The sequence below is a fragment of the Panicum virgatum genome, chromosome 5K (genome assembly GCF_016808335.1).
Source record: "Panicum virgatum strain AP13 chromosome 5K, P.virgatum_v5, whole genome shotgun sequence".
NCBI lineage: Eukaryota > Viridiplantae > Streptophyta > Magnoliopsida > Poales > Poaceae > Panicum > Panicum virgatum.
This window is the reverse complement of record NC_053140.1, coordinates 49,518,872-49,536,936: the sequence shown is the minus strand read 5'-3', so window position 1 is coordinate 49,536,936 and position 18,065 is coordinate 49,518,872. Positions and strand designations below refer to the sequence as shown.

At 52.0% G+C, this 18,065-nt stretch overlaps 1 protein-coding gene across 1 annotated transcript; it reads right to left on the bottom strand.

Annotated features, from left to right (window-relative positions):
• Positions 1–1,867: 1,867 nt before the first annotated feature.
• Positions 1,868–6,314, bottom strand: LOC120708155 (probable indole-3-acetic acid-amido synthetase GH3.2). Its single transcript, XM_039993277.1, has 3 exons — positions 5,828–6,314; positions 5,584–5,685; positions 1,868–3,596 (listed from the first exon to the last, which is right to left on the bottom strand). The coding sequence occupies exons 1-3, from the start codon at positions 6,172–6,174 to the stop codon at positions 2,213–2,215; spliced, it is 1,833 nt and encodes a 610-aa protein (XP_039849211.1). The 5' UTR covers positions 6,175–6,314; the 3' UTR covers positions 1,868–2,212.
• Positions 6,315–18,065: the final 11,751 nt, after the last annotated feature.

Genomic DNA, 18,065 nt, shown 5'->3' with positions numbered 1-18,065 from the left:
GCGCCCTCCACCTAAGTGACAAGAATCAGGATCCATCAAATGAATTGTGTTCTGACATTTTAGGTGATTTGGTTAGAATTGTGTCCTGTCATTTGAAATTATTTAGATTGAATTGTACTCTGTCATCTGAAAATATGTAACGATTTGTACTCTGTCATCTGAAAATTCAGTAATGGATTTGTGTTCTGCTATTTGATAATGACATTTGACTCAAGTGCAGACCTCATTCTCTACTAGACATTAAGTTTAGGAATGGTTCTATCGAAATTCCATGCCTTGTTGTTGATGAATATACAGGTGGTCTTTTCAGGAATCTCATTGCTTTTGAGCAAACCTGCCCTCAATTTGGGGATGACTTCACGGCTTACATTGTTTTCATATCACAGAATATTAGTATGCCAAAAGATGTAACTCTACTTGTTGATAGAGAAATAATTGTCCACCACCTTGATAGTGACAAGCATGCATCTGATTTATTTACCGTGCTCAGTAAAGATGTAGTATTTGATTTCAATGGCAAGTATTACTTAAGGCCACTCTGCTTGCCTATGGAAGCACACTATCAGAGTCGTCTAAACCGATGGATTTCTTGGCTCTGGGTGAATCATTTCAGTAATCCATGGTTGGCCTTAGTAGCATTAGGGACAGTCCTTGTGCTTATCTGCACCATTGTTCAAACCATCTTAACTGTGCTGGCATGCGTTAAACCACTTGATCAGAAATGACTAGTACCAAGGACTACCTCATGACATCAGGATCACCAATCAGGCATTTCATTGGCAGGTACTTACATGCTTTCATTCATTGTGTATTTATCTCCTTGGTTACAGTTACATGCAGATTTTCCTTATCCTTGCATAAATTTTATTAAGATCCTTTTACCTCTGGTTACATTTAGACTGTCTTTATCACATAAATTTATCAAGATCTTTATCCTATCAGTTTTAAGTGCTTATATTGTTGGAATCTGTATCTTATGAATGTGGACTAGAACTGCTCCACCCCAACTGGCAACATTGTATCTTAAGATGTTGTTGGGTGGGTATAAAAGAAGATAAAATAATAATTGCCATACCAAATAACCTGGTATTCCCACGACGCCTCTGTCCATCGTGCAAGGCCAAGGCCACATCAGAACATTCAGGCACTTCATAATTTAGGCATGGGACAGACATATGTACAAAATGATCAAAATACCATGACCAAAATTCAGGCTGCTATTTCAGGAAACACTGATCTAGTACGCAGAGATTCCGGCTTCGGCTCCCTTTACATGATCAGGTTACAGGAAACTCTACCAAAATTTGGTTCACAACTGACATTGAAATAATTATTACAGATTGGATCAAATTAGCAGCAATAAATTGAATGATGTCACGAGTCGAGGCCGGCAGCCGGTGCTGCACGTGTCTAGGCCGGCAGTTAGGGCTGCACGCCGGCGGCCGGTGCTGCACGTGCCGACGCCGGCGGCCGGTGCTGCACGTGCCGACGCCAGCGACCGGTGCTCGACTCCGGCGCGCGGTTAGGGCTGCACGGGTCGAGGCCGCTGGTGCTCGTACGCTCTGGTGGACGTGCGACGACGCCGGCGGCAACTAGGGTAGGAGACGATCGGGAGGAAGCAGGAGGACGGAGGAAGACGAAATTGGACCACGATCGATCGGGAGGAAGCAGTCCGACGGAGGGAGACGGAACGGCAGCTAACGGCGCATGGGGTTACGGATGGAGGGGGGTTTTTGCGAAAATCGCAGTCCAGGTGGGATTGAGGGGCGGGCGCCTAACTGAAAAATTTGCCAGATCTGTCCCGTGCCCTCAGATCAGGATCCAGTGGCCTCTGTTGGAGTTTTCAAAGTTTGCACAAGGACTCTGGTTTCCATAGAATACGGTGCCTATTATGATATATTGGGCCAAGAATGACGTTACCATCTTACGATTACAGACACTCGCCATTTGCACTCAAGAAATGACACCACGCACAAGTACGTAACTACCAGCAGTGGAGTAGCTTGATCTAATACCAAAGAAGCAGCCATCTGGCTGGAGCTAGTAGCAACTAGCAAGCAGGAGTTGTGATACTAATTCACTCCTCTGCCTTGTACACACACAGTATAATAAACGACTGGGAAGAAGGGAGTAGTAGCAGCGCTAGGCTGCTAGCGTCCAGCCCCGATCTTTGGCCGTGACCATCGAATCCATCCAATCAGCAGCATCCCCATCACTTCCTGTGCGGGCTGAACTTGGGGCACGCCGGGCTGAAGTGCTTGGACAGCACCCTGGAGTTGAGCAGCTCGATGATGGGCCCGAAGGACACGCACCTGGGCGCCTTGTACTGGTTGATGGACGCGCCGCGCGAGATGGCGTAGTCCATCACCTCCTCGAAGGTGCCGCCGCGCACCACCCGGATCTCCAGCGGCCCGATGGCGTCGCCGTTCCGGAGCTGCCGGTACACGGAGTTGAGCGCCTCCTCCATCTCCAGGCAGCAGCGCTCGAACACGGCCGCCTCGGGCATCCTGCCCCCCGCGCCCTCCCGCACCATCAGCTCCCAGTACACCACGTAGTGGCCCGGGATGGCGGCGGCGTCCGCCTGGCTCGTGTACTCCACGATGCCCGCGCCGTAGGGCGCCAGCAGCGCCGCCGCGCGCTCCACGGCCGCCTGCAGCTCCGCCTCGTCCGTCTTGTCCGAGTCGATGCTGAGGAGCACGTTCTTGCGGCGCACGAACCGGAACTGCGGCGCCGCGTTGTGGAACCCGGTCACCTGCAGGATGTCGCCGACGCGGTAGCGGCAGAGCCCCGCATAGGTGGTGATCACCAGCTCGTACTCCTTGCCCACCTCGGCGTCCGCCAGCTCCACCAGCCGCGGCGGCGGGCCGTCGACGTCCCTGCCCGGCTCGCCGGCCTCCGGGTCGTGCGGCAGCAGCTCGAAGTAGCCCATGTTGGGCATGATGGTGTAGGACACCTCCGACGGGTCGCACATGGGCCGGAGGTTGAGCCCGAAGTAGCACTCGGAGGAGGCGTACATGGTGCACGCCATGGGCAGCCCGCCGCTGTAGTACCTCAGCGTCGGGATGTACTGCGCCATGGCGCCCGTCACGATCACGTCCAGGTACTTGGTGTTGGGCCACACCCTGGTGATGACGCCCTCCCAGCTGTCCTTGGCGCACTCGGCCTCCACGAAGTCGGCGAGGTCGCCGTCCGGCGCGAGCACCTCGGCGACGGCAGCGCGGATGGACGGCTCGGTGACCCGGGCGCTGAGGGTGCCCGTCCGGATGTCGTGCGCGAGCTCCTTCCAGTGGAGCTGCAGGAAGCGGATGGCGCGGAGCAGGCCGGAGGCGAAGACGGCGCCGACGCGGAGCACCTCGGTGCGGGCCAGCAGGCCGCACAGCATCTGCGAGTACATGGACTGGAACGAGTCGGTGCAGAGGATGGCCGCCGTGGGGCTCGTGTACACGTTGTAGGGGTCGTACGGGCGGTGCCTGAAGTGGTCGCTCTTGTAGTAGCTGGTCAGCACCGGCCGCGCCGGCAGCCCGCCGGGCGTCTTCGTCTCCGACTTGATGAACAGGAAGTAGAGGCCCTTCCCCTTGTCAAGCCCAGGCACGTACCTGATGGATGGATGATGCAAATCGATCATACACATGCATGCATCATGCAGCCAGATTAATAAATTATAACATGTGTGCTAGCTCCATGCATGCATGAACACAAATGTTTTCCTTCTTATATTTCTCAGAAACAAATTTAAAAAACTCATGAGATAATTATAATCTATATATCATATATAGATAGCACCCACCAACTATTTCTCTTCATGCAAGGTGTCCACATCATTCTCCACTAAGTGTCCCACTAACTTTTAACTACTTTATTAATTACAAAAAATATTCATGTCATCTCTACAATATGCAATATTTTTAATCTTTAATTAACTAAAGTAAAATCATATGCATACGCTATTTTTTCATCACCTGTTCTTCTATAATGTGGTCAAATATTCTATTGGTGTTTCTTCTTTTAGCTTATCGATTTTTACGAGATTCAATAAACAAGAAAATGTCCATATGATTTCTACTATGTGCAATACTTTTAATCTTTAATTTATTAACGTAAAGTCATATACATACTCTATTTTTGCAATACTTTTAATCTTTAATCTATTAATGGAAAGACTCATATACATACTCTATTTTTTTGAGCACCTATTCTTTTATAATGTGATCAAATATTCTATTGATGTTAGTTTATCGATTTCTACCAGATCTTGATAAAAAATAACATGCAAGTAAAATTCATATCAACTATATAGCCTATATAGATGACACATAAAGTCATTAACTCTATTTCTCTTAACATGCAAGTTATCCGCATCATATAGAAACCTATTATATCAAATGCCACATCAATGTCCACTAGGGCCACCGATTTATATTTTCCATCAATTTTTTTTGTGAATTTTGCCATGCAATCATCTTAATTTTTTTACTTTCAAATTTCACGTTAAAATTTAAGAAATTCCGCAGCAACGCGCGGGGTATCACCTAGTTATATATATACTGCATGCCGTCATTCTTTCCAGCCAGGGTATGCATGTTGCCGTGTAATTAATGTGGCAACAAGTACAATTAACAAACTTCATCCAGTGTATGTACCACATACTATACGTGTGCTTATATAAGCAGCAAGTTGATTGCATCGGCTCTACTACCCCTTTTTTTTTAAAAAAAAAGTTGATTGGTTCTAAATATAATTAATCTTCCACACTGATGGAGCTACTAGCACATATTTCAGCGCGAGAAGGCGCTGCATTTTGTCGCGTTGCTTACACGGTTACACGCTCCAACAACTTGCCGGTTACGTCTGCAATGGACTTATTTTAGCAAGGTAGAGTTGGGCGATGCCGCAAATAAGAAAAGGGAATCTTGGCGCCTAAAAAGTAGAGACGGCATCTCTGGCGTCTAAGATACAAACTCGAATTATTTTAGGCCCGGTCTGAATGATTAGCCACGCCTCTGCCAAGTTGCCTCTGCTTGGCTTACTAGCCTCGCTCCTCACCCCGGCCCGGAGGAGGACTGGGCTGGGGGAGGCCAAGCCGGACGACAGGCTACGGACACATGCTGACTTCGTTCCTGCCTATTACTAATGTTTCTAGTCACTTTATTTAGGCTTAAGATTGCCATTCTACGTACGGTAGATTTAATTAATCTCTCTCTCAAAAAAATAAAGTGATAGATTGTGAAAACATGTAGAAAGACGATGTGTGAAACGGACACCATTATATCTTCAGTTAGGTCAATTTGGTAAAATCAGAGATTAGGTAGCTCTCTTAAGCCTAAAAATATATATAGTGCATGCACCACACCAGCTCATCATCTCGGTGGATTGCAGCCGAAAACGGTTAGCTCGATCGCTTGACCCTATCGCCTTGGCCGGGTCAAAACGGGGAAATCAATCAATCAATCGAAAGCAAGCAAGCAACCAGGAGACATACAATAATTCGATTAAGCAACGCTTACACAGAGTAGGGTAGAAATTACTAAGAATTAGCTGCTGGATTATTATTAGGAGAGTGAGGGTAGCAGACGGGTCACCCACAGGTTCATGACGGGCATGAGGAGGCTGTAGAGCATCTGGCGCCTGTTGAGCTCGTCCTCGATCGTCGGCATTAGCTTCCTCTCCCCCGCCGACGTCCCCGAGCTGCACGCGCGCATTTGAATAAGCAAGACGTCAATTCCATCACCCACCAACGCGCCCCACCGATTAATCAACCGTTGCAACCATTGACCGCGAAAACCGATTAGAATTAAACAACCCATCAATACTAGCCGCAGTATAGTACCTGGTGAGGAACTCGGTGATGGGGTGGGAGGAGATGATGTTGGAGCGGTCGCCGTTGGCGATGCGCTCGATCTCCGGGCGGAGGTCCTCGTACGTGACCACGGGCACGCGCTCCTTGAACGCGGCGCGGTCCGTGCGCCCCTCCATGCCGTGCCGGCGGAGGTACTCGGCGCCGCCGTTCCGCGCCAGGATCTCCGCGAGCACACGCACCTGCTCCGCGTCGAAGTTCCTGGTCTTCTCCTCGATGAACTCCAGCTTCTCCGCGTCGTGCTCGCACGCCGCCACCCCCAGCGCCGTCACCCTCCCCTTCGCCGCTGCCACCGCCGCCGCCGCCTCGGTCGGAGCCATGCCCGGAAGCAAGAACTAAACGGAACGGAACGGGGGGGTTTCTTCGGCTAGCTACCTCAGCTCAACTCTTCTGAGGGCTCTTTGTTTGCTGTGGTGGTTGTTGGTGTTCCTTGCCGGCTTGCACCTCCGAGTGGAGGATGCCGTTGCGGGGGCCGGTATATATAGCGCGCCCGGGGCTCCCCCAGGGCGGGGCCACGGGCGCCATGCACGTCGGGGGCAGCGAGCTCGCCCGGCAGCGAGTGGCCCACGCGGGCGTCACTGCCCGCGCCCGTCGGGGGCACGTGGGCCCGCCCTGTCCGCCACGTCGGACGGGCGATGGGACTCACGGCCGGCGCGCCCCGGCAGGGGCCATCGGGGCTGACGACGAGACGCGCGCGCGCGCGGCTGGCGCTTGTCCCGGCCGCCCCCCCGCCGCGCTACCTAAGCCGCCTTGTGCCCGCGACGGGTTTACTAATTTGGCCGGGTTAATTAGCCGACCGGTCGGGGGCGATGACGCCGGATTAAACTAAGCGGGGGTAGGGGAGTAGCCCGACACGGGTTAGAAAAATGGGGTGGCCGGGGAGGCATGTGTCGACACACCACGGTGCACCACAACCGGCAGAGGATATCAGCTGGGTAGGATAATGGGGGGTGCCGCAAGCAAATGGAGGGAGGTGATAGGGACCCGATGGAAAATTGGGATTCCCCTTCTTTGTGTTGTTGGGAACCAATTATATTATAGATGGATGGAATGAGGAGCACCAGTTGGAGATGGATGGAAATGAGGAGCACTGACGGCACAGGAATTTCCACGGGAATATTTAGGTATTTTGGAGGAATTTCTACCGTCACAGTGTAGTAGTAGTGATTAGCACTATGAGTACTTGTTAAAGAAGGTACGATATAAAGCTTGATTTTAATTTCTCAGTAATTGTACGTCCACTACGGTTCAGCTTAGTTTACTAGAAGCTGGCAGCCCAGTTTTCGCAGTAATATAAACTTAGAGCATATCCAGCAGTTTGGCAAATCGAGTTGTCATCTTTGATTTTTGGCAAAAACGTTAAAAATACTCCTCCAACAGTTTGGCAAAAGACTTGGCAATTTTTGGCAACTTGGAAAAAAACCAGCCTCCAGCGCGTAAATATACGCGCGCGGCGCGCGGTTGGCATCGTAGTTTCTAGTCAGGTGGAAGGGTTAAAAAAGAAATAAATAGTAGAGAAGGGTTCCTGATTTAAGTTTTCAAGATGTGGAAGGGCATAAATATAATTTTGTTTCTCTCTCAGGGTTCCTGATGTAAGTTAGATCTGGATTTGCCAAGTGAATTATGCCAAACTGTTAAAGATAAGCTTTTTTTTACTTGGCATATTTTTTTAGAAGTTGGCAAAACACAAGATATGCCAAGTAAAATATGGCAAACGCTTGGAGATGCTCTTAGAGCACGCCCGATAGATTTTGCTAAATCCTACCAACCACATACCATATTCATTCTTGGATTCATCGAAATGTAGGATGCCGGCCGGGCTGGATTTAAACCTGTTTGTTTTTCCATTCTTCCCCTGCCATAATATATAGGGTAATTAGGACGTACAACACCTTCTCCTCATCAAGAGTGCATGAATAATTAGCATGTAGGAGTATACTCCACTGTTGTTCGTTCGTTGGACTAATGCTAGAGCTAGAGTTGGATACGCAGCTTGGATCTCCTGTCTATCCGTGACCGGGGAAAGAGCCAAACGTGTTTTCCGTGCCCATCGAGGCGTGCATGGACTCTACGGGAACGGTGCCCGTTCCACGGCTGGATTCGGCATGCACGTTAACATCTCCGGCGAGCTGGCGCCGCGCGCGCGCGGAGGCGGAACACACAGGTTCCAATCCAGGCTGTGCGTGTTCAACACCTGTCATGTCTCGGTTTCACCGTGACAGCGACGACTCCCGGTAAAATACTTGGAGACCTTGCATTGGGATCAGTACGGCCTGCCTTCATCATGTGGGTAATCGGCTCCGGTCCATTTTAGTTATCTTCGTCAGTACGAGCAGTAACAACAGGTCCGTCTGAACATTAGCCAAAGAAAGGGTTAGTTTGGAGGGAAAGGCTGACGACACGTGTCGCCATAGCGTCTTCTATTGGAATTTGTATCCGATTGAGAAACCTGACCCTGATGGCATACTCGCTGACGCCGTCAGTAAACTCGTGCAGCCTAAAGAAAGCTTCTCCGCCGGATCACATCGCTACACGAAACCATCGACAGGGACGTGTACGGGCCTCGGCTCGGGAAAGCCGGGCCCGTGCACGCACCTCTCTCCCGCCGCGGCACCAGGGAATCGACGCAGAAACATGCGGACGGCGCGGAGGAGTGGAGCTGGCAGGGCCAGGGCAGGCTCGCCGCGCGCCGCAGCGCGGGCGCTGCTGCTTCGTTCACCACGTCTCGCGCGGTGCGCGTAACCCCCACGCGGCCACGCGCGGCGCGTGCAGGCTCGGCGCCGGCGTGCGGCGCCGAGCGACCCTGCCCAGAGCCGCGCCCGCGAATCGGGGGCGGGCGGGCGGCGGTAGCTTGACTGGCTTGCGCGGCAGGGCGGCGCGCAGCCTGGCCTCGATCGGATATTCGTCGGATAGTCATAGCTGGACGCACGCACTCGCGCGGCCGCGACTACGGTGGATGGGTGAGTGCTGACGAAGAGATCGACGATGCCCGGCGGGGAGCCGTGCGGCGCACTCTGGGTAAGGCTGGCCGTCGAAAGCGCGGCGGCGACGTGACGCGCCGCCTGCGCGCGTGGGCAAGAGCGTCCCGAAACCGCATGGCATCTTGCATGCATGCTCTGCCTCCGTAACCAACCGATCGTGGGCGTATCCAATGGTGCATGAACATACACAGAACTAACACTTGCTTTCACAAGGAACACGAGGGCATGGGTGCGTGCGCCGCCGGGCGAGATAGCGTACTTTCCGCATGTACGGTACAAGCAGCTGGCTGGGATTTCGATGTATGAAAGACAAGCGCGGCTATGGTGAATCTTCTCCGTAACTTCAGGCTGACTACTGTAATAAGCTCCTGATGACGATATGAAAAGCGATCGGGTGCTCTAACCTAAGAGGTGGAGGGGGTGAATTAGATTCTAATAAAAAAACTTGACCTATGGCTCCAACTAGTTTGCACAAAACTTAAATTAATTCAAGCTATCTAGATGTGCAACTAGATTGTTCTAGTGTGAAACCCCTATCCCAAAAGAGTTATGCACCCTATAGCCTTTTCTAACAAAAAATTATTCTATGAAAGTAAAGGCACAAATGTTGCAAGAATTAAATGCGAAAGCTTAAAGAGCGGGATAGGAGATAACAAACTCTTGACGCGGGTGTTTATTCCGTGGTTCGGTTAGCCACAAAGGCACACCTACATTCACATTGTTGTAGCACTCACTAAGAGTATTACTACTCGGCCACCAAGTCTCTTCCGTGAACACAATCACGATCATCTTGGCCCCCGGGTTCCACTAAGGAGCTTCTCCACAAAGGATAGGGGTCTCCACGTCCCCCGCACAAAGTGTCGTCGCCGCTCCACACCAAGTCGGAGGGTCGATGACGTTGCCGGTGAGCTTCGCAGCTCCAAGGAGGCCGGCGCACCAAGCTCTTGTTTGGTTCACTAGAGAACCACAGCACAAAGGCTCAAGGCCTTGCAATCTCACTCACTAAGAGCTATTCTAGCACTCACACTTTACAAGCTAGTGCTAAACGCTAAGGATATGATCTTGATGCTCTTGTATGGCTTGGAGATGTTCTTTGGTGTGTGTGGGATGTCCAGCAACTCCAGCAAACTTCAAATGACCGGGGTGAGGCATATATATAGGCCACCAAGTCTTGTAGCCGTTGCTACAACGGTCAGCAGAAAATCTGCGTATCATCGGATGAACCGATGCCTCTGGCTGGGGTAGCGTCGGTTCATCCGGTCACTCATAACCCGAAGTAGCCGTTGAACTCCTGACTGCTGATGCCATTACACCGATGGCATGCACCGATGCTTCACCGGTTCAACCGGTGCTGAAGACTTGGCTCTTGCGCGACTTGCATCGTCTCTGGAACACAGTACACCCAATGCACCGATGCCCCTTTTTGAACCATCGGTTCAACCGGTGCCTATAAGCTGACTTGGCTTCGATTTCCTTCTGCACCAAAATACCATGGCGGAACCCCCCGTAGGGGCGGCCCTTAGGGCCTAACTTTGCCTATCTTCTCTTTGTCATCACTTGAACCTGAAAGCCTGAGAATGATCATCTTAACAATCATATTAGTCCAAGTGTTGTGTGTGTCATCAATCGCCAAAATAATATATTGGAATATGACATGAGAGGCCATTTTCGCTACACGATATGATGGAAGCAAAATGTTCAGAGGATCGTATTCCAAATCTAGATCGACAAGTGGTTGTTCCTTTTGTTTGGCACTAAAACAAATTAAAAAACAAGGTCACTGGAACACCAAGTTACTCTGCTCCCTGATGAGTGCAATCATTTCTGATAAAAAAAGAAACGAGAAGAGAAAAATGAAAGGAACACCACTCCTACTACCATAGAATATAATTCCAATACGGAATGATATAGTTGATTGATGAATCACTGCTGAAAATGATAACGCGCCCTGTGTTAATTGTTTATGTGTTTTGTATTTCTTGCGCCTCATTTTTTTTAAAAATAAAGTAGGGGCCAAGTCAAGGAAGATATAATTTAAAAAGAATAAAAGAAAAGAAACATCGCTAGCTAGTAGCCTAGGTCATTGTGTGTGTGTATATATATATATATATATATAGTTACGTTCTTGCAAAAAAATTAAAAACAACAGAAATTCAATCATACTCCTTCCCAAATAAATGTATATATACCTATCGATGAATGATGGCGCCTTACCCTCCTTCAAATTAAAATCCAGCAATAATAACAAAACTAAATAAAAGACTAAAAAATAATGTAAGTTTATAGTACTAGTATCAAGAAAAAGACAACGACGACGGTAGCATGACCCTCAAGTCCAACCAGCATCCATCCTACTCTCTCCTACCTGAACCAATTGCGCACAATCCCCACCGCACCTGATGTCTGTTGGATCGTCCATTCATGCCAAGTCAAAATCTTGAGCATATTTATTTCAAAAAAAATTAGAGCATATTCTACACGCAGCTGCTGCTCTAGCTCAGCCAAGGAAGTATCCAGCACCTGGACGACAGACGTTGCAAACCACCAGTACGTGGATCCATTCAATCCTGCACCACGATCCACGAACACAGGTTGAAAAAGAAAAACTAACCCTGTTAATCTATAAGAAAGCATCACGCATGACCCATACGTGACGCCAGAATTTGCGATGCATGTATATATAGCTAGGTCGCGACTCCCCATTATTTTACCTCGCGAGATCTGAGACAAAGATGCTCTCTGCTTGCCGGACGCAATGCTTGTGATGGCCAAACGACGAGCAGGTCCGCTGCAATTTGCTCCTTGAAAAATACTGGCAGTGGCTGCCTTGCCTCGTTAATTAGCTAGGCGGAATCCCTTAACCTCCTAAACCGATTATAAAAGTAGTACGATAGGCGAAATTATCTGAATGAGTACTTATGTATCTGGACATAATACGTATCTAGGTGCATATTGTTTTTTTTGGAACTGAGATAGAGTAATTAATACGTGTTACGGATGCTTAATATGTTTGCTCGATTTGAAAGCTACTAATTTGTAATTTCATAAGAGAGATACATGCATAGACTGCGGCCATGGCAGTTCATGATGCAGAGCCGAGCGAGACATTATCCGATTATCTAAGAGAAGATACGTGTGGATGTGCGATGTGTCTCTACACCTCATTTCGTCAACGACGGGAGAGTGAGGGCGACCAGGAGAGGGGGGGAAAAAGGCCGGCACTGGAAGCCGCTAGCTCGGTGACGTGCTTGGAGGAATAATTGCTGTTGAGCGCGGGGGGCTGTTCGTTCGTTGGGGTTGGACTGGCCGAGCTCATCAACCTAGCAAATTAAAGTCCCCCTTTGTTGTGCCCTGAGCCCCTTGTTGATTGGTGCCACCACTGCCGCCGTGTGCTCCGTCCCGAAAGCAACCGCGGATCTGATCATCTCGGCGAGCGAGGCGTCAACTCCGGCGGAAGAAAAAGGACGGCCCCCTAGCTAGCTCGTCCAACGGCGCGTCGGATTCGTGCGGTTTGTTTGCCGCGGTGAGTTGAGTTCTCGGTCGGCAAGCAAGGAGCAAATGGGGAACGAGAGGGACGGGATGGATGGATGCTAGCTAGTCGTCGCCTCGTCGGCGTCGTCGCTGCCTTTCTGGTGGCCGTCAATCAGCTGATGCGCCTGCTGCTGCACGCGCCGATCCGTCAGATTAAGAAAAGCTACATGCACTCTCTGTCAGCCTGCGCACCAGTTCATGTCAAGGTTGATAGTCTATCCAAGCCACGATACCTCTCACAGGTTAGTCTAGTCCGGCCGACCGATTAGCTGGGACTGGGAGAGACGCTGTTAAATTAGCGGCGTGCTTGGCTAGTGGTGTACTAGGTGGCTAGCATTGGTTAGGTTATCCGGGGCGCTCATGCACGTAGCAGCTAGCTTGACTTCGTGGGAGGGGTTGTCGACGGCGATCTTGCTTTTTGGGGAGGATTACTCTTGGTCTTGGACCAGTCCTAGTCCGGCCGACCGATTAGCTGGGACTGGGAGAGACGCTGTTAAATTAGCGGCGTGCTTGGCTAGTGGTGTACTAGGTGGCTAGCATTGGTTAGGTTATCCGGGGCGCTCATGCACGTAGCAGCTAGCTTGACTTCGTGGGAGGGGTTGTCGACGGCGATCTTGCTTTTTGGGGAGGATTACTCTTGGTCTTGGACCAGTCCTACTCCTACGTGCTGCGTTGTCCTACCCAGCTGCCCCTAATCGAGAGCATTTCCGGTGACGTCAGTTGGGTTGATTTGCAGGGCAGCGGAGCGAGACGGGCGCTGCAAAAGCCCATATATCATGCGAGAGAGCGAGTGCTTTTGGAGAGCTCAAGGCTAGGGAAGTCGTCGGTTGTTTCGGGTGCAAGAGCTTTCATCGCTTCCTCTACTGAACACTGAACACAGCAGGCATTGCAATACACGCTGTACTCAGCTAGGTTGATTATTGGCTGCAAGCCTGCATATGGTACTCCATGACTCCAAGGCCAGTTTTCTTTTTTTTTTTCTTTTTTCTTTACTGTCGGACGAGACGACGAGTGCTCGGGGACAGCAGTGGCGGGCCTACATGGTAGCAAGGTATTCCAGTGAATACCCATTATTTTGGGCAAAACTTTTTATATATGCAGTGTAGCATATGTATATGAATAAAAAATAAGAATATTACACAATATAATGGGCTTCTAAACTTAGTTTCTGCTTGGTGCTGAAAATTATAGTAGCCCATGTCCCACCTCTCCCCACCCAACGGCCCGCAGGCCTATTAGCGGTCAGGCAGCCATTTAGCTAGCATGACCGACTGGCCAAGCGCCCGTGTGCCTCCTCGGTCCCTCAATTTTCCAATCCCCAGCTGCAAGACCGCGATCGATGATGCCAGATGAAGGTAGGGACTCATCAGCCGCGAGGACAAACGACAGTAGGGCTCCGCAGCCGGGCAGATGATCGGCGACACGAGCGTGGTAGCTGGGCGGGCCACAGGATGCGAACAGCGGCCAAGCCAGCGCCACAGCCAGGCAGGAGCGCAGGGCTCAGGAGTGCACGGCATGGAGCACGCGGCCTAGGTGAGGGCGCGGCGCTGCCGCTTCGCCCAGTGTGGTAGGGCCTCCACAGCTCCGCCGCTCCAGCAGTTGTGCCCATGTGGGGTGTGGACGAGCAAGCCGAAGCAGGTCTGAGCGAAATCAAGTTTGAGCACAAGGTGATAGGACTAGTGATAAATTCGATCTTTGTTTTGAAACTTATCATTGTGATTTATGAAATTTGAGCTGTAAAAAAATACATCTTTTGAAATTTTGAATACCAACTCCCAAATCCTGGGCCCGCCCCTGGGGGACAGCCGGCCTGTTATTATCGAGTGGAAAATTGGAGTGTTCCATGAAAGAGCGACATGATAGTAATGTCCTGAGGTGACTCTGCTTATACTAAACTAGTCGATGCTTTTTTAGAGACAAGGCGAAACGCACAAATCGCCTGCTTTGGAGCTACTGCCGAACTGTATTAGGAGGCCTTGTGCAGACATATGGATATGCTGAAAAAGCTTTATCTGAAAAGGAGGATGCAGGGAGAGGCCGGCCGTGCTGTTTGATTGCTTGTTGACTTCGGTTGACCTCAGCTGTGGCTCTGTTTGTGGCCAGGCTCACCTCAGCAGCATCAGGAACCTGGCAACCTGCACATCACTGCACGCCCGCCACCCTACATAGGAGAGGATGCTTTACAAAAGCGAAATGCTGGATCGTGTAGCCCAAAAAATAAGCACCCGATTCGGCGATTTTTCTTCTCCGACACCGTAGACCTCACCATATATAGGAGCAGCTACCCGCGGCTACTGTGTAACCCATGTTGGGGCTGCATGCGGACCGAACGAATCCAACACGACGCCCACGGAAAAAGAGGCCGACCGCGTGCATCAAGCACCGCCCCAGGCCCCCAACCGGTCGTCGTCGTCGTCGTCCGGCCGGACCGGACAAGCTCCCTGCTCCCCCCCGGCCGTGAGTCGGCGCGCCCAGACTCCAATGCGGCTCTCGGCGGGCGCACACGCTCGCGCTGCCGGCCGGCCTGCGTGCTCCGCCGAACGTATAGCCACTCGACGGTGCCGCGCCTACGCTAGCTAGCTAGCTATGGTAGTACTAGGTGGTAGCACGCTGAATGACCGACCGGCCGACCGATTGAATGACCGACCGACCGACCGACCGATCGGTCGCCGATGATTCACCGTTCAGTCCTTCACCCACCCTCCCTGTGGCCTCTTCTGCTCGCGTGGCCGTCGCGGCTCCCACCTCCCATGTGATGCGCGCGCTAGAGCGGAACCCACCGTACGTGCCCGTGCGTGTGCGAAATGGTCCGACCGACGACCGCGCGCCGGCGCGCGGATGCATGGGCGCGGGTCCGCGGGTCGCCGTCGTCCACCAGGCAGCTGCCCGGCAGGGCCGGCATCCTGGGCCGGCACCCTAGAGAGCGACGCCTGGCGGCTGGCGCGGCGACGCCGGCCGCGCGCGCGCGCGCGCTTCCTGGGCCATCTCCATCGGCGCCGCACGCGCGCCTGCCTTTTGCTCGGAACCGAGCCGGTGAAAGCAGGAGCAGGAGGACCGAGTCGTCCGGCGTAACAGTGGTGGCCGTGATCCGGCGAGCCCCGCCTGATTGACCGCACTTCGCCCGCGCTGTCAAATCCCGAGACTTTCGAGCTGCGACTGGGCTTTTCGCCCCGTCCCTTCCCTTTGGGAATATGGGGGTGACGAAAGCTCAGACCTCAGAATGAGCTGCACCGGGACACCGCCCGCCGCGAGCTGGAAACCGAAACCAGTCGCGGAGCGGGAGGGGACAGCGCGGCTCTGCGGCCGTCCGACCGAGGGACACCAACGGGATGGCACGCTAACGAGGATCTCGTCCTGTACCAGTCGATTCGCTTGTGTCTGACGAGAAGATTGGTCGAATCAGGTCTATGACTTCCGCTCATCGACATCGTCTTCTCTTCCTTTCTTTTCTTTTCTTTTCTTTTTTTTAAAAAAATAAGAAGAAGAGAAGAGAATCCAACACACCATGAACATGAGCCCGTGGACTGTTCCCAGGACTCGTTGCTGTCCTGGCGACGTGTGGTCCGCTGAGCTGCATTGATCCGGGCGAGGAGCGATCGGTCGGCGTCACCGGTTCACTGTCACACGAGATACATGTTCCGGTGGAGAAACCGGAGTTTGCACGCTGGATCCTGACAGGCACCACTAGTTAGTTATCCGCCGCGCGCGGCGCGCCGGTCAGCAAGTGTGTCCACCGGGGAAATCTCAGGTGACGCACCCGCGTATCTTCCCTTGATATCCACAAGCTTTTCAAGGACCGGACATCACAAGGTCGTACGCTAGATTATGCGGCCGCACGCACTGACAGATTTGGGGATCACATGAAGTTCTTGAAAGAAAGGGGCCAGAGGATTCAGGCTTCAGTGCAAAGGCTGTGTGGCTGCTCTGATCCTCTGACCCAGAGGCAGCTTTGTGCTGAATTCGTGGCAAAATTCCTGGTCGCAGAGCTCTGGTTTCATCTGGCCAACTGCGCAGGGAACCGTGCCTTGATTTTCCTAAAATTGACAAAAAAATTCTGCTTCCGTTTGCGCCCTGGGCGCAAGACATTCTCTGCGGACAGATTGACCGTGCCGTGCGCATCCGGTCAAAGACTGCAAATCTGCAACGAATTCATCGCCAGCGATTTGTCTAAGACCTGAGACGCGGATCACGCATGGCGGCTTGTCTGCTCACGAAATTGCCAGAACAAAATTTAAACAAATAAATAAACAATTATTAGCTGCGAAGGCCAAGCAGCTATTTCATTTCATTTGGACCAAAACCAGCGGCTGGGCTGCGCATGCACCTTGCCGGTCGTCGACGCCGATCGAATCTGCTGTCGTGAACCGGCCGGCTTCGTCGTCGCCAAGCCGCCTCCGACGTGGCTTATCTTCAGCCAGCGTCACATCACATCTCTGGTCTGTCTAATGAAGAACACAGCACTGGTTGTGCGATCGGGGCCGCCACAAGCAGAATTTGAGCCTCATTTTCGGCGTTCCATGCCAGGCTGTGTGGCTGCTCTAGTGGTCTGACTCAGGAGACAGCTTTGTGTGCTGAATAGCCTGAATTCGGAATTCATGTGCCTCCCGTCAGTTCCTGTTCGAGCTGAACCCTGATTTCTTGTGCCCAAAGCACAGGCATTTCCTGCAAACAGAAAATGACCGTGCCTCTGTCCATGCCCATCCGCGCCAAAGTCTGCAAATCTGCAAACGGGATCAGCACGGAACGATCTGTCCAAGACTCGTCGCACCCGCGCGCACGGCGGGTTATCTGATCATCACGAAATCGCCAAAAGAGAACCAAACGATTCACGGAGAAGCCCAAGCAGCCGAGGCATTTGGGCTCGAAACCTCCAGCTCGGCGCCTGCCGGAGGGTCGCCTCTCCTCTGCACCGCACGCTTGCCCTGCCTCCAATCAAACTGTCGTAAACCGGCCGGCCTCTTCAGCTTCTCAAGCTGCCTCCAATCCAACGTGGCGTGTCCCCAATCTTCATGGAACGTCACGGCTCCGGAACGAAGAAAACCACACACAGTGCCTGTACTGTACGATCGCCCCGCTGACTTCATGTGCCCCTGACCTGTCTTTTCTTGGTCCCCAAATCTCTTCCGGTCGAAGCTACGCCGAGCTGTCTGTCAGCTGTGCTGACTTTGCACGGAGGAGCAACCAGGTACGGTACATGACATGATGAGGTCTCGTGACGTTACAAGTGGCCGTGCCAGTTTAGGTTGCGCCACTGCTCTGCAATCTGCGCGCCCGCCTGCCATGTCTGCCGTCGCAAACTTCCGCTTCTCATCTCCTCTTCTAGACCGGAAAGTTTGGTAACTGAAGCTACCAATCCCCACAGGATCTCTCTCCGTGTAGTTTCCTCACGCCACCCCTCGTGGAAACAGGCGCACCGGCACGGCAATGCTCGCTCATCCGTTACGGTGCACGAGTCCTACACGGGGTAACCGTTCCGGAAATGGGCTGTGACTGTGAGCGCTGCGGACAGCCAATCCCCAAGTGTTAACGTCACGGTGAGCGTATCAGGAGTTCAGGACGTGCGCACGCGAGCACAGAACTGAGCTCGCCCTTGTGGTCTTGTGGAGAAAAAACATTGACCCCGGGTGCAGCATCAATGCTCCATTATCCTTAGGTCGAATCGATTCGATTCCTCCGGACTGGCTGATCAAATTGAGAGG

What these genes read in the sequence shown, in the direction of transcription:
- LOC120708155 (XM_039993277.1), bottom strand. Translation starts at nt 6,174, where the DNA reads ATGGCTCCGACCGAGGCGGCGGCGGCGGTGGCAGCGGCGAAGGGGAGG. An exon ending in ATCACCGAGTTCCTCACCAG is followed by an intron (nt 5,686 to 5,827) that starts GTACTATACTGC and finishes GCGCGCGTGCAG; the next exon opens with CTCGGGGACGTCGGCGGGGG. An exon ending in CTCATGCCCGTCATGAACCT is followed by an intron (nt 3,597 to 5,583) that starts GTGGGTGACCCG and finishes TCCATCCATCAG; the next exon opens with GTACGTGCCTGGGCTTGACA.